The sequence below is a fragment of the Thalassophryne amazonica genome, chromosome 14, assembly GCF_902500255.1.
Source record: "Thalassophryne amazonica chromosome 14, fThaAma1.1, whole genome shotgun sequence".
NCBI classification, from domain to species: Eukaryota; Metazoa; Chordata; class Actinopteri; order Batrachoidiformes; family Batrachoididae; genus Thalassophryne; species Thalassophryne amazonica.
Genome location: NC_047116.1, coordinates 16,261,098 through 16,276,070, shown reverse-complemented (window position 1 = coordinate 16,276,070; position 14,973 = coordinate 16,261,098). Strand labels below are relative to the sequence as shown.

The 14,973-nt window shown below is 40.7% G+C and overlaps 1 protein-coding gene across 4 annotated transcripts in view; it reads right to left on the bottom strand.

The window, feature by feature from the left end:
- il1rapl1a (interleukin 1 receptor accessory protein-like 1a) overlaps positions 1-14,973 on the bottom strand; it is a 598,387-nt gene that overhangs the window by 13,288 nt on the left and 570,126 nt on the right. For 2 of the 4 annotated variants that reach the window (XM_034187275.1, XM_034187277.1), the window contains exons 8-9: positions 13,073-13,218; positions 910-1,053 (exon numbers count right to left, since the gene is read on the bottom strand). In XM_034187275.1, the coding sequence (XP_034043166.1) occupies positions 910-1,053; positions 13,073-13,218 (290 nt within the window). Of the gene's footprint in view, positions 1-909; positions 1,057-13,072; positions 13,219-14,973 lie in introns of all 4 variants that reach the window. The other 2 variants (XM_034187274.1, XM_034187276.1) reach the window with 1 other exon arrangement.

Genomic DNA, 14,973 nt, shown 5'->3' with positions numbered 1-14,973 from the left:
AGAGGGGGAAAAAAAGCAGGACTGGTGACGTGTTCAGTAAGTCCTAGTCATTATGCTGTGCGGAAACTAGAATGTGGGCCAGCCAGGATGGAAAGGACTCTATTTCTGCAAACTCTTTGAGAAGCACACAAGGCTTTGAAAGGCCAGGGCTGAGCTCAAAAGGAACCAGAACATCAAACAAGTCTTTCAAATTAGCAACCAATGTAGCAAATGAACCACCTAGCAAAGGCGGCAAATCAAAAAAACTGACTTGTGTCAGTGCTATCCCGCGGTATGATTTAATCATGTGGAAGTTTGAGTCAATGCAACCAAACGCAATAGATAATTTATGCTGCTGCGGGAATAATCTGATAATTAAAAATAAGTCCTTGCAGAAATCTGAAAAAGCGGCAGAATACAAAGCAAAAAGAGGAGACGGTGAGTGTAAGACAAGCCGTCAACTGGAGCAAAAGTGAGGTCTTTTGTTTAGCGACAGCAAGAATTCTCTCTCCAGTTTCAGGCCATTTAAATGCTGATCTCTGCTTTCCAGACGCATTCCCTTTTTCACGTCCTGCCATCTGATCTTCGGTGGAGGAAGGTGGGCGTCATTTTCTGACATATTGAGACTGATCGCTTTCTAAATGAGCATCAAATTGAAAATGTGTCTCCCCTGTTTGCCATGCCGACATCCACAACATGTTGCTGTCGGCGAGAAAGGACTGGAAAAGGCATTTGGGGTTGGGTGGGCTTTTATGGATATCATCTCTGACAGTGAAGACACACACAACCACACATGAATGAGAAAAAACCTCCCAAACCCACACCTGACATCTGGACAACAGACTCTAAAGTGTCCAAATGTGGCATAGCAGAGGTCAAAGTGCTTCTGGTGGAGTCAGATTATTCTGTAAGGCTTCCAGCCAGATTTACCTCCGTCTACGTCCTCGCTGCCAAAGTGTCTCCTGTAGAAAAGCATCAGCTCGATCTTGTAGCACTTGTAGAGGGAGATGAGGAAGATGAGGAGTAGCAGGATCGCTCCCAGCCCACCTGCCAGCTCCACGGTGTACATGAGCTCTGCTGAGGAGGTGAAACACACACGTGATATGTCAATGTAATCTCATTTCTAACCACACATTTTCTCAGATCTCATGAGTGATACGAACAGCTGGATCCAGATTTAATTCATTTGTCTGTTTCTCAGCGGGGCATCCCAATAGGTTTTTAATGGATGTTAATTAAATCTTGTGGAATGGCAGGATGTAGGAGCAGGAATATGTGATTGGATTTTGAGGCTACAGGAATTTTTATTTTGACACATTTTTGTTAACTTTGCAAAGGACAATGGAAAACTTGTCAATGTTGTCCAGATTGTCAGTGTCAACGGATATGTGTAATTTGGTGTGTATCTGGATAATGATCCAGATCTAGTTGGTCAAACTCAACCTGTGATAATGAGAAATCAGTAACACATTGTTTTTAGTTTTGTGAGACAAAGGCCCTCATCGGTAATTGATTTTTAATGTCTCAGTGGACAGCAGTGCCTTGAGGCTAAGGTAAGCGGAAAACTGTATAATCAGTACTTAAAAAAATTATTTACTTTTAGTGAGGAAAATGTGCACACATTTACCTCCTTAGGGGTCTTCGCCATTTTGCCAGAGACTTTTAACAACTTTTTTTCTGGTTTACTTTGACAGTCATTAGCTTGTCCCATCCAGTTTCATAAGTTAGCTGGTTAGCCCATGACAGTGTCTGCCTTCTAAATCAATAATGCACTGATGAAATTTGTTTCTTCCTGAGTGAAAAGATTAATAAAACATCTATAAATAGTGTCCAAGCTGAAAATGTCAGAGTTCTTCTTTAAGAGAGGAGATGATTTAGAGGATAAAGTGGTGGGCTTATGAGCAGAAAATCCTCGGTTTGATACCCCATCAGAGAGGAAAGTGGACAAGGTCAACTTATCATATTCATAATATCACTAACCCTGTATGAAAAGTACACTGTGATAACTCTAAACTGAAAAAACTACTAAAAAACTATAGCTGAAGCTACAGATAACAATTAACTTTTAAAAAAATATGGATTTAGTTATATGAGGGAGTAGTTTCAAAAGCATATTCTGATGTAAGGATGATGTGAGCAAGTGAGGGCCAGTACAGCTCTGCTAGCACATAACACAGCCAACATTCACTAGTAAACATCAGTTTAATCGTTTGTATTTAACACTGAGAAATTTGGCAAAAATATTCTATCAGAACCAGTCAGAACGCCGGGGTCCTCATGGATTAATGTCTGTCCAGAAAGTGATTTAGGAGGCGCAGAGAGAGAAGGCAAATACGACACTGCTAATGCTAATGCTGGCTAAAGCAGTTGAAAGACGTGCACAAAATGTCAGTGCAAGTCTTTTCATCATGACAGAAAGATCACTGGAAAATAAATTAGAACAGCTGGAACTTATATTTATGCAGAAGATCATCCAGGACTGCTCTTTTATGATTATTAAACATGACTCAACCTCATGGTGTTGAGCGAGGCTAACAGGCTAGCACTGCATGACGTGCAGCTAATTGCTACATCAGAAAAGGACTCATTATACATTAAACATATAAAAACATAACCAGCTCAAAAATGTAAACATTAGCAATAAATACTGTTCTTTGAAGTTGGCCTAACAGGAAGAAATGTATGGGTTTAGGGATTACAAATGTTTTGACTCTTCAACTTTATTCCAAAAAATGTTAGCGGACTTAATTTTAGCTGAACTAAATTTATCAGAAGTACTTTGTCCCCTGCTGGATTTAAAAATGATCTGAAAAGCTGCTCCTCAATAATTAGCTGATAGCAGATTAGTGGAACTGTGCCCACCATTGCAAAGGAGTGTCTCTTCACGAAAATAATTAGTGTCTCTCTGTCCATCTTTCATCATCTTTAAAGGGTAAGGGGAAAAAGTTTAAAATTTGTAACTTTGGATGACATGTACCGTCGCAGTGTGCGGCTGCCGCTCTCACCGTCAGTGGAAGTGCCATCTGGTGCATGCGTCCAACACATGAACGCAGCATTAAACTCGCATAAAGACACATTTACATTTGCTGCCGAGGCTGCACAATCACGGTAATTTTAGCGCTCAGCTCAGTGAGCCCAGGCAGCATTAATCCTCAAGAGACATGAGGCTCATAATGGGTTTGTGGAGGAAAAATGAGGCCACAGAATGGTGAGACACGAGAATGGGGGGGGAGATGATGAGAAATTGGTTGCGTTTCTTTGCAGCAATGACACAGCTCTGCACACCGGCTGACTTCCATCGTGTGACTGGTGACAATTTAAAACATAGATGGTGGCATTTTAAAAACAATAGGCTTCAGTTTACTCATCTAAATCACACCTCTCTCTCTCTCTCTCTCTCTCTCTCTCTCTCGGTGGCTTTTCCTCCCCCCTCTTTTCTCTTGCTGCCTCCCCATTCATTTTTCTTCTCTATTATCTCCTCTCTACATCCCCAGAGGCCGCGCTTTGGGAGGCATGAGTTATGTTGTATATTAAAGCAGCATTTACCTGGTTGGCTCAGCGAGAGCAGGTGCACCTTATATCACTGTCACCGTGCGCAGTGGCTGCCATGGCAACCACAATGCACCATCTCTATTATCATGGAACGCTCCAATTATATACATTTTGATGTATTATCACAAAACAGAATTATATTCCACTTGAAATACTTGCATAGTGACCAAGATTAAATGATTAATCATGTGATTTTGAAAGGAATGAAATCGTAAAGTTTGGAATGTTGGGCTGGAGGCATTTAAAAAGTATTCTAACATATTTCAATCATTTGGTGAATAAATTCTAACTTGTGGGTGTGCGTACAACTCTCAAACATCATGTTTTCTTCTAATTTTCGACAATATTCCTTTTGTGCTTTCAGTATGTGATTAATGGTGCAGACTGTGTTAGCTCTGTCGACTGAAACAGAAGAAGCTTGAAGCGTTTGTGTTGTCAGTGTGGAGCTAATTGTGTACAAATATGTAATTTACAATTGCAAAGTTTAACTCTTCAGGAGAATCATTAAATGGGCAGCATCCAAATGTTACACAATAAAAACATTAGTGGAATACATTGTTCATGACTCTACTGGCTTCCTATAACATTTGGAGTTAATATTAAGGCCCATATCCTTTTCTTCAAAGCCCTTAATGGACTTGCAACAAATTACACTTAAAAACAAAATCTGGCCGATCTCTCTCTCGCTCTCTCTCTCTCTCTCTCTCTATATATATACAACCCCTGGCAAAAATTATGGAATCACCGGCCTCAGAGGATGTTCATTCAGTTGTTTAATTTTGTGGAAAAAAAAAAGCAGATCACAGACATGACACAAAACTGAAGTCATTTCAAATGGCAACTTTCTGGCTTTAAGAAACACTATAAGAAATCAAGAAAAAAAGATTGTGACAGTCAGTAATGGTTACTTTTTTAGACCAAGCAGAGGAAAAAAATATGGAATCACTCAATTCTGAGGAATAAATTATGGAATCACCCTGTAAATTTCCATCCCCCAAACTAAAACTTGCATCAAATCAGATCTGCTCGTTGACATTGACCCTATGCCATGACATTGATCCTATGTGTCTTTTTGCAAGGAACGTTTTCACAGTTTTTGCTCTATGGCAAGATGCATTATCATCTTGAAAAATGATTTCATCATCCCCAAACATCCTTTCAATTGTCCAAAATATCAATGTAAACTTGTGCATTTATTGATGATGTAATGACAGCCATCTCCCCAGTGCCTTTACCTGACATGCAGCCCCATATCATCAATGACTGTGGAAATTTACATGTTCTCTTCAGGCAATCATCTTTTTAAATCTCATTGGAAAGGCACCAAACAAAAGTTCCAGCATCATCACCTTGCCCAATGCAGATTTGAGATTCATCACTTAATATCACTTTCATCCAGTCATCCACAGTCCACGGTTGCTTTTCCTTAGCCCATTGTAACCTTGTTTATTCTGTTTAGGTGTTAATGATGGCTTTCGTTTAGCTTTTCTGTATGTAAATCCCATTTCCTTTAGGCGGTTTCTTACAGTTCAGTCATAGACGTTGACTCCAGTTTCTTCCCATTCGTTCCTCATTTGTTTTGTTGTGCATTTTTGGATTTTTGAGACATATTGCTTTAAGTTTTCTGTCTTGACGCTTTGATGTCGTCCTTGGTCTACCAGTATGTTTGCCTTTAACAACCTTCCCATGTTTTTTGTATTTGGTCCTGAGTTTAGACACAGCTGACTGTGAACAACCAACATCTTTTGCAACATTGCATGATGATTTACTCTCTTTTAAGAGTTTGATAATCCTCTCCTTTGTTTCAACTGACATCTCTCGTGTTGGAGCCATGATTCATGTCAGTCCACTTGGTGCAACAGCTCTCCAAGGTGTGATCACTCCTTTTTAGATGCAGACTAATGAGCAGATCTGATATGATGCAGGTGTTAGTTTTGGGAATGAAAATTTACAGGGTGATTCCATAATTTTTTCCTCAGAATTGAGTGATTCCATATTTTTTTCCTCTGCTTGGTCTAAAAAAGTAACCGTTACTGACTGCCACAATCGTTTTTTCTTGATTTCTTATAGTGTTTCTTAAAGCCAGAAAGTTGCCATTTGAAATGACTTTAGTTTTGTGTCATGTGTGTGATCTGCTTTTTTTCTACAAAATTAAACAACTGAATGAACATCCTCCGAGGCCGGTGATTCCATAATTTTTGCCAGGGGTTGTATATAGAGAGAGAGAGAGAGTGCGAGAGAGCGAGAGAGAGAGAGGTTCCCGGTTCAAACCCTGCCACATTTCTCCATGTAATGTCCGGCATAAAATGTATGCCAATTCAACATGCACATACACCTCAGATTTGCTGTGGTGACTCCAAGTGAAAAACAAAGGATCAGCTGAAGGGACTTACCGTATTTACTCTATTAAACACTCCGGAGCATGCAATTAATGATCATTTGCGTGACCATGCATGCATACATGAATGCTGTACACAGTATGGCTTTACGGTATGTACATACATGCATACTATATGCAAGCGAAGCAGTGCAGACTCAAATGTTATTTTTGTGCATGAGGTCGTTGATCACAATGACATAAAATGGTTCTGTGCAAACGTGGTTACTCGACAGCGTTCAAGCTAAAAGTTGTGAAAGAAGCAGAAGAAAAGGGGAATTGCCATGACACTCGGATTCTTCTAGTCGGTAGGAAACACATCCAGGAGTGGTGTAGCAACAAGGATAAGCTTCCAACCCTGGCCAAAACAGCAAAATTGATGCCTGGTGGGGCGAAGGAAGGTGTTATCAGGACATTGAAGAGGAGCTGATAAAATGGTGACAGGACAGGAGAACGTCAGGTGTTAACGTGACAGGGTGTGAAATATGAGGCATTGCGACTGCATAAGCAACATGGAAGCCTGAACTTCAGAGCCTTGAATGGCTGGTATTTCAACTGATGGTTAACAAGGTGGACAAATTTCTGAAGCATGTATTGAGAATGTGCAAGATACACAAATATGATGACAATATGATTGAGAATTGAGACGAAACACCAGTTTGGTTCCAACTGCCAGAGAAGAGTATCCTTTCACAAGCTGGGGAGCATGAAATAACCTTATTATTAACATGGCATGAAAAAAAGAGGATCACATTCACATTGGCTGCAGATGCAGAAGGTACCAAGTTGGCACCCTTGGTACTGTTGCCAGGGATCAGGCCTATGAAAAAGGACAAAATCTCTAGGGGCGTACTACTGTGGATCTGGGCAGAAACTGTGAACAGATGAAGACTCTATCAAGCATTGGCTATGGGTCGTCTAGAGACGAAATAGTTTGACACGCCGTTTACCTGTGTGGGATTCATTTCGAGGCCATTTAACTGATGATGTCAAGAAGATGGTGAGGGAAACCTACAACACTGACATAGCAGTGATACGAGGAGGCTGTACATCACGACTGCAACTCACTGATCTGAGTTGGAACCGTCCATTCAAAGCCCATATGCAGGATTTGTATTATGAATGGCTGTTCAGCAGACTGACTGAGAAAACTTCCTACAGGAAATAGGAAGTGCCCATCAAAGAAGGATTTACTCAAATGGATCAAGGAGTCATGGTGAGCAATAACCTCCAAGGTAATACACAAATCCTTCAAGAAGTGTGCCATCTCAAGTGCTATGGATGGCTCACAGGATGACTTCTTTGGGGCTCAGTCTGATTCTGATGGTGACCCATTTGAGGGATTTGAAGCGGATGACATCGCAATTGAAGACAAAGTCATGGCAAACCTGCAAGAAGAACAAAGTATCGCACTACCCGAGTCAGACATCATTCTCCCTGAGTCAGATGTGGAGGAAAATGAAGATAATGCCAAGACTACGGCAGAGGACTGCGAGAGTCCTGGACACTAGCCACAAATTCTGAACTTACATGGATAGCTTATGTTTTGTCGTAGCAATGAGGTAGGACTATTTCATTTTCATTTTACTCTCTTCTCAGAAATTCACAATTTCACTACATGCAATGTGCTGAAAAGACTTAAGGGCAGGGGGGCTTTTATTAGCGAGGGAGCCTTTAATAGAGTAAATATGGTACTTATCATCTATTTATACAATGTTAATAATTTTACATACTTTCATCAACTTATTTTTGAACATTTATGGAAGGATTGGACCCTAAACCTTTTAAGTATGCCATTGGCTCTGTTGTCTGGAAGGTTCCAACAGAACTTGGCTCTTGTGAGGAACTCGGCCTGGGTTAAAAATTCAGCCTGGGTTAGGGTTGGGGTAGGAGTTGGGTTAGCCTCGGGCACACTTATGACCTGGGGCCACCGAAGAGGAGGTACTGCTGGCCCACCACCAGAGGGCGCCCTGCCTGTTGGCGGGTTTCAGGCACCAGAGGGCGCAGTGGCCTGGTTGGATCACCAGGTGCACCTTGTCAGCTGTAATCCATCAGTCATCACCTCATCTATAAAAGCCTGGGAGAGACACCACTACTCTGCCGAGTTATCTGCTTACCTTTCAGGTAAACTATCTCAGCCGTTTTGTGCCGTTCGCACATTCATTGTTACTGAAGTCTTTGCAGTTGTGACTTATACTTGCAGCTTGTAGCCAAGTTTGTGGAAGTTGGAGGAGTTGGCGTCTCCACTCCTCACTTCTGACTTACTGAGTATAACCATTGACACTGCACGTTCTCCAGTTTTCCTCTGCACTCTGGGAGTATCTGGATTATTTCCTCCAGGAGGATTTCTGTGAGTTACTGACTGTTTGCTGGGTGTACACACACCCACCTTAACCTGTGTTTGTTCCTGCCAGCAGTACCGGGTCTGACAGCTGGAGCGGTGGCCACCTGGGGATTCTGGACTTGGTGGCTGTGGTTATTGCAGGTCTCTTTTGGCAGTGGAACTTCGTGGGTCCCGGCTCTTCTCTGGATAGGCGTCTCCTATCCTCGGGCCTGCCCACACGTCACCGTTTTTGGATTGACAGACTAAAAGCATATTTGAGTGATTGTGCACATTTACAAAATAAATTGTATTTATTTGGAATCTCTATTGACCGTTCATTTACGCCCCCTGGCGTGGGTCCGTGCATTCACTTTTCCCAACAGGGCCGAGTTCGCTTCGGGCCGACTTTCCGTCTGGAAAATGGTTGATACGATGGATGTTGTATCAAATGCCTGAGTTGTTTTTTTTCTTTTTTTTAATGTATGAGGACAGTTTTACTGCAAAACAAATCTACCCATATGCAGTGTTGCACAGTTACTTTGAAAAGTTATTTTATTAGTTACTTTATACAGTTACATTAAAGAGTTACTTCATAAGCAGCTGCTGAATGTAACTAATAAAGTAAGTAGTAATCTAACTTGGTTATTTTGTAGATTGAGTAATCAGCAAAGTAACTATTTCTTACTTTGCTGATTGCTCAATCCTAAAACCCCGGTCACATGGCACACAATGATAGCTGAATGAAGGAAAAAAGTCACAAATGGTCGAGAAGAGGTGGATGAATGATCCTGCATTTTTCCCATCACTGAAAAGCCTATAGCCCAGGTTACACATACGGTTTTGTCGGCGGGTAGTACGTAGGCCGAAGTTCGCGGTAGTTCCGGCTGTTTTCGCGGTGGAAAGGGGCGGAGCATTTCGCCGGTGTTTTGAGCGCTGTACTAGCCGCAAATACGCCGATAAAACGCCGCTAAATCCGCAGAATAAAGTGGCATTTTGACGCCGTAGCATCTGGCACACATCAGGCAACGGGGGTTAATACCCAGTTCTATCCTTTACAATCGCAGGTTAAGACGCACGTGAGAATGGTGGTGTTCTGCTGCCGCCGATAATGCCCTGTGTACCGCTGGATTTATCCAGGCAAATCCTGCGTTACTCCAGGAACTTTTGCATATAGGCACCGAGCCCAGAGTATAATAGGCTGAAGCAGCTGTCACTGCAGGGGGAGGGAGATCATACTCAGCCTTTTATTCTCCTTCCTTTTCCCCTCCTCAACATGTTGCTCGTCTCCACCACAGGCCTCCCCTCTGCTTCTGAACCAGACCTCTTGGTAAGTCCTTGCCGCTGCCAATTTTCTTTTAGGAGGCATACTGGAGCTTCTCTGCAAAAATATCTGGAGCTGGCCGCGAATGAGAGGCCTGCATGCAGCGCGCTAGCGTTTTTATATTGACCGCCGCCTATCAGCCGTTTGGAACGCTGTTAACCGGGAGGTGGCGGTTAGAACGGCATACTGTCCGCTAGCGCTGCCGTTTTGTCTGCCTCTGTTGCCGGTTAAAACGCCTTTGAGGACGCCGATGTGGGTTCTATCGCCGTTTTACACGCCGTTGGTTAGGGATACAATGCCGGCTGCCAATTACGGCGGTGTAAACTGCAGCACTACAGGAAGGGGCAGGATGAAACGGTGATTAAAAAGTATCAAACGCCGTTGTTCGCGTTGTCTCCGTTGTCACGCGAATTCTCCAGGAGCACTCCCGGAATTATTCGACATGTTGAATAATTTTTTCGCTGATTCCCAGTAAAGCCGGAACTAAGCCACGCCCCCTAGTGCCGGCGTTAACAACGGCGTTTGATCCTTAAGACGGCCAAAAACTCTTCCAGGACGCTTCCGGGAGCTCTTACCGTCTATGTGTAAAAGGGGTTTATGAATCAAGAGCACAAAAAGGAACGTAACAAAACCGAAACTAACAAAAGAAAAATGAAGCAAACGTCGACTTTGAGGCTTTAAACGAAATCAAAACAAAACATTCATGATGACGTGACTGACAGCGGGTATGAGACCGAGTGCAGCCAGCCTTGTCCTCATGTGCAGCACTTGCAGGTGCGGGGTTTGGTTGTCTTGACAACATGTGTGCACAGCTAGTCTGAGTTTTAGTTATTGATCCGTTCATATATCGTCAACCTTCAAGCAAGACGTCGGACTTGGGAAGTTGGACAAAGTTGGACAAAGTTGGACGACAGTCAGAATACTGACGTTACAGGAACTACACAAATGACGAGGAACCCTCAAGACAGAAAGCAAAATGAAATAAAGGACAACTGAGGTTGTCTTTGGGATTCGTTCATATTTTATAACAGTTTAAAAATTCTGATGAAGAGCCAGCTACGGGAACAAAGCTGGGTGACGGTTAACAGATGTTAACGTAAGATTTCTTGTTTCTTTTTGGTTTCAGTGTCCTTCATTAGTGCCGTGTGACTGGGGCTTAAGAGTAACTAAGTTAGATTACTACTAACTACTAACAAGTTGCAGCTGCGAATAAAGTAACTGTATAAAGTAACTGTATAAAACTGCTAATGAAGTACCTGTATAACGCTGCTAATAAAGTAACTGTATAAAGCTACTAATAAAGTAACTGTATCAAGTAACTGTATAAAGCTACTGATAAAGTAAGTGTATAACGCTGCTAATAAAGTAACTGTATAAAGTAAATGTATAAAACTGCTAATAATGTAACTGTATAAAGCTACTAATAAAGTAACTGCATAAAGTAACTGTATAAAGCTGCTAATAAAGTAACTGTATAAAGTAACTAAAAAAGTAACTTTTCAAAGTAACTGTGGAAACACTGCCCACAGGTGCAAATAAAGTAACCTGAAAGATATCGGAAATATGTACAACCCTAATTCCAGTGAAGTTGGGACGTTGTGTAAAATGTAAATAACAACAGAATACAATGATTTGCAAATCCTCTTTAACCTATATTCAATTGAATACACGACAAAGACAAGATATTTAATGTTCAAACTGATAAACTTTATTGTTTTAATGCAGTGCCGCCTGAGGGATCGAAGGTCATGGGCATTCAATGTTGGTTTTCGGCCTTGCCGCTTACATATAGAAAGTTTTCCAGATTCTCTGAATCTTCTGATTATATTATGGACTGTAGATGATGGAATCCCTAAGTTCCTTGCAACTGAACATTGAGAAACATTGTTCTTAAACTGTTGGACTATTTTTTCATGCAGTTGTTCAGAAAATGGTGATCCTCACCCCATCTTTGGGTATGCTCCTTTTATACCCAATCATGACACTCACAATTAGTGTCCTCAGTTCCCAAATGCTTATTGTGTGTTGTTAGAAGGAAAGGTGATGTTGAAACGTGTTGCATGCATCCATTTCAAAATGAGCAAATATTTGCACAAAAACAATAAAGTTTATCAGTTTGAACATTAAATATCTTGTCTTTGTGGTGTATTCAGTTGAATATAGGTTGAAGAGGATTAGCAAATCATTGTATTTTGTTTTTATTTACATTTTACACAATGTCCCAACTTCATTGGAATTGGGGTTATATAAATCTTTTTGACACCCTCCACCCAAAACTTTGTTTTCACCTATTTTGGGGGGTAAAGGGGTGGAGGAGTCCTAGTCTTACTCCCTCACCCTCTCCCCACCACCTTGTGTAATCAGAATCGTGGTTTCCAGTAATGCAACATGGATTTTGCCATCAAATATAAATAAATTATTCTGTATCTTTGTTGCTTTTCTAAGTATTTATATCTGTTTAAGCGCTGTATAAATCATCCACTAGATGACTTTGTTTTTCGTAGTAGCTAAGTTAATCCTTCCACTGAGCAGCACTGGCTGTTTTAACTCACTAATATGTAATTTTTTTAAAATCTTTTCCATAGCTGTGCAGAGCTGATCAGATAAACAGCAGCAATCCTCACACTCTAAGGTGGCTGTTGTTCACCTTTTTCTGGCTTTTCTTGCCGTTCCTCGTATTATTTTTTAAGGTGGAAGTAACGGCAGCCTGTATAGACATTCACATCACTGCTGCAGGGGTTACAAGTGATGCATTCTGGGAGGGAAAACACAAAATAAATATCAGAGTAATAAGTGGGGGGGGGCAAGCTTGACTTGAAGTCTTGTGTAGTGTCCCTCCTCTGTACTAAAACAGAGCTGTCCGCAGCCTCCAAAGACGCCTTAAATTGAATCTGGCTGCGTACAAAAGCCGCTCCGAGAGAAGACAGGCAGAGATGAAAATATGCAGACAGACAGATAACGGCTTTAAAATGGAAACGGGTGCCAAATTTTGTGTCCTACTGGTACAAGCTGGGGAACAATTAGCTGTTTAAACAGCCATCAAATTATGTCTTTTTGTTTACCGCGGCATGACGAGAGATTCACATAGGTCATGTTAATGAGCTGAAACAGCAGCTGGCAAACAAGTCAAAAAATAAAATAAGAAAACAACCCAACGGGACAAAAGCACGACTGCTGCGGTGATCACAACAAACACAACTGCGATAAAAAAGAAGAAGAAGCAAATTTATTAGAGAAAATGAATGTTGACATTAAACAACGAGTTGTACGGGATGACAACATATCGCCCCAAATCGAATCGCTCCATCACAAAAAGCATCGTCTCTGAATCATGTAGTATGTAGATTCATATCTACACATATCTGCACATAGCAGTGAGGTTTAAAAAGTCGTCTTTATCGATTTGGTTAAAGAATATTCCCACAGGTGCATTGAGCTGTTTGTTGTAATGATTCTGTACAGTTCAATAAAGCCTTAATCGTACTTCACGTTGTGTTTGGAAAGGTAAGAGGGCTCTTACCCCGTCTGAAGAGCTGGATGGTGGCTTGGTGGCGCCCATTACTGTTCTCCACGTAACAGGAATAATTTCCCAGGTCCTCTTCTTCAAGGGAATCGATCGTCAGTGAAATGGCCACTTCCTGCTCGCCAAGGTGTTCCCTAACAATTCTGTAAAACAGACAAAAAATAATAATATGCAGGCTACAAGAGTGACAAACTATTACTTTGGTTCCTCCTGGCCTTTGGCAGAAGCCTACATGTATCCTGTAAAATGCAGTGACTGAATGAAGAAAATGATTAATAAATTAATTCCCTCTAGATTGTTAACACAGTGACTAAAACTCAATAAAGGCTATCAGCTTGTAACTCACCAAAATAAAAGGCTCTGTAAGCAATTTTGTTTTGTTTATTTAACATAATACATACCTGTCTTCTTACTGGATATGCTTGGGCTTACAGTGGGGAAAACTCTTATCATCACATGCATTACGGAAATTAGGAGCAGGTTGCTGCTTCTTGTTGATCAACATATGAGCAAATTTGAAGTCAAGATGTTTGGTTTGCATTCATTTAAAACAGAGGAAAGCAATCACTAGTAATCTTTGCAAAGACAAACAAAAGACAAAGTAAAAAAAGATGTGTCACTGATGGTCATTGAACTCAAACAATTATGGGCTTATTTTTGATTCAATATCCATGTGAATGAAACAGTGAGACATTTTAAATAAAGACAATTAATTAGTAAACAAACATATTTGTGTCCAACAAAATCTGAGTGAAATTTTTTAGCAAAGATTTTTTTGCACATACATGAATTAATTTGGTTAAAAACACTGTGTGCAAACACAATAAATTTTGTATCAAACAAAATATGTGGGAGAAAAATTTCTGAGCAAATAAAAGAAGGTTTTGCATGTGCATGGATTGCTTCAGTTAAAAAAAAAAAAAAGAAAAATCAAAGTATTTCAGTGGCAAATTTTTGAAGAAAGTTAGAAAAGAAAGTTTTGCATGTACATAGATGAATCTGACTGAAAAAGTAACGGTGAGCAAAGAAAAATCTATTGTGTTCAACAAAATGTGTGTTTTATGATAAAAAACATGAGCACAAAATTTTCTTTTCACATTAATGAATTTTTTTTACATTTTTTACAACAAAATTAAATCATGTTTCAGCAAAATTTTCTTTGCTTTGCTCAAAAATTTCTATTTTGTTCAGAATGCCTAAATGCTTGCTGAATATTTTTGACTAAATAAATCAATAAACAAACAAAAATAATAAATAAATGTAAATAAGCCCAGGCATAAAGATTATTTCATCTCAATTGCCGACATTTATACTGAACAAATTCTTTGTAATGTATGTCGTACCTAATATATTGGCATACTTTGCACAGTACACAATAACTCAGCGTAGGAGCATGATGTGTCCTTTTCAAAGTTATGATTCAAGATGCAGATATCCCAGAACATACTGTGTGTTTCGTGATAAAACGCCCTCATGTGCACGTGTGAAAATCTGAGCGAAGCTCTTTGTGCTACTCTGAGTACTTCACGGTATGTTAATTTCTTCCTCACCACTCAAAACATATGAGAAATGAAAATCAATAAGGGCTCTTTCTCTGAGTATGCGGGGAAAATCAAATAACGGCAATGAGTGGAAAATCTTTTTATAGCGGCTGCCATGGTAACGGAGAGAAGGAGCCAAAGTAATATTCCATAAAGTAAATGAGTGCCCCCCCCCGCTGGGCTGGTTGAATCTGATGGAGGAGAGAATGGAGCGATAATGCTCCCTCATACCTTTGACGCACTACTTAGCCCACTTTTACAGCACACGCAGCAGAGGTGATGCTTTGGAGGGATCAAGAGCTCCTCTGTTTGTATTATGCACGCATGCACATGTATCACGCGAATACGAGCTACATG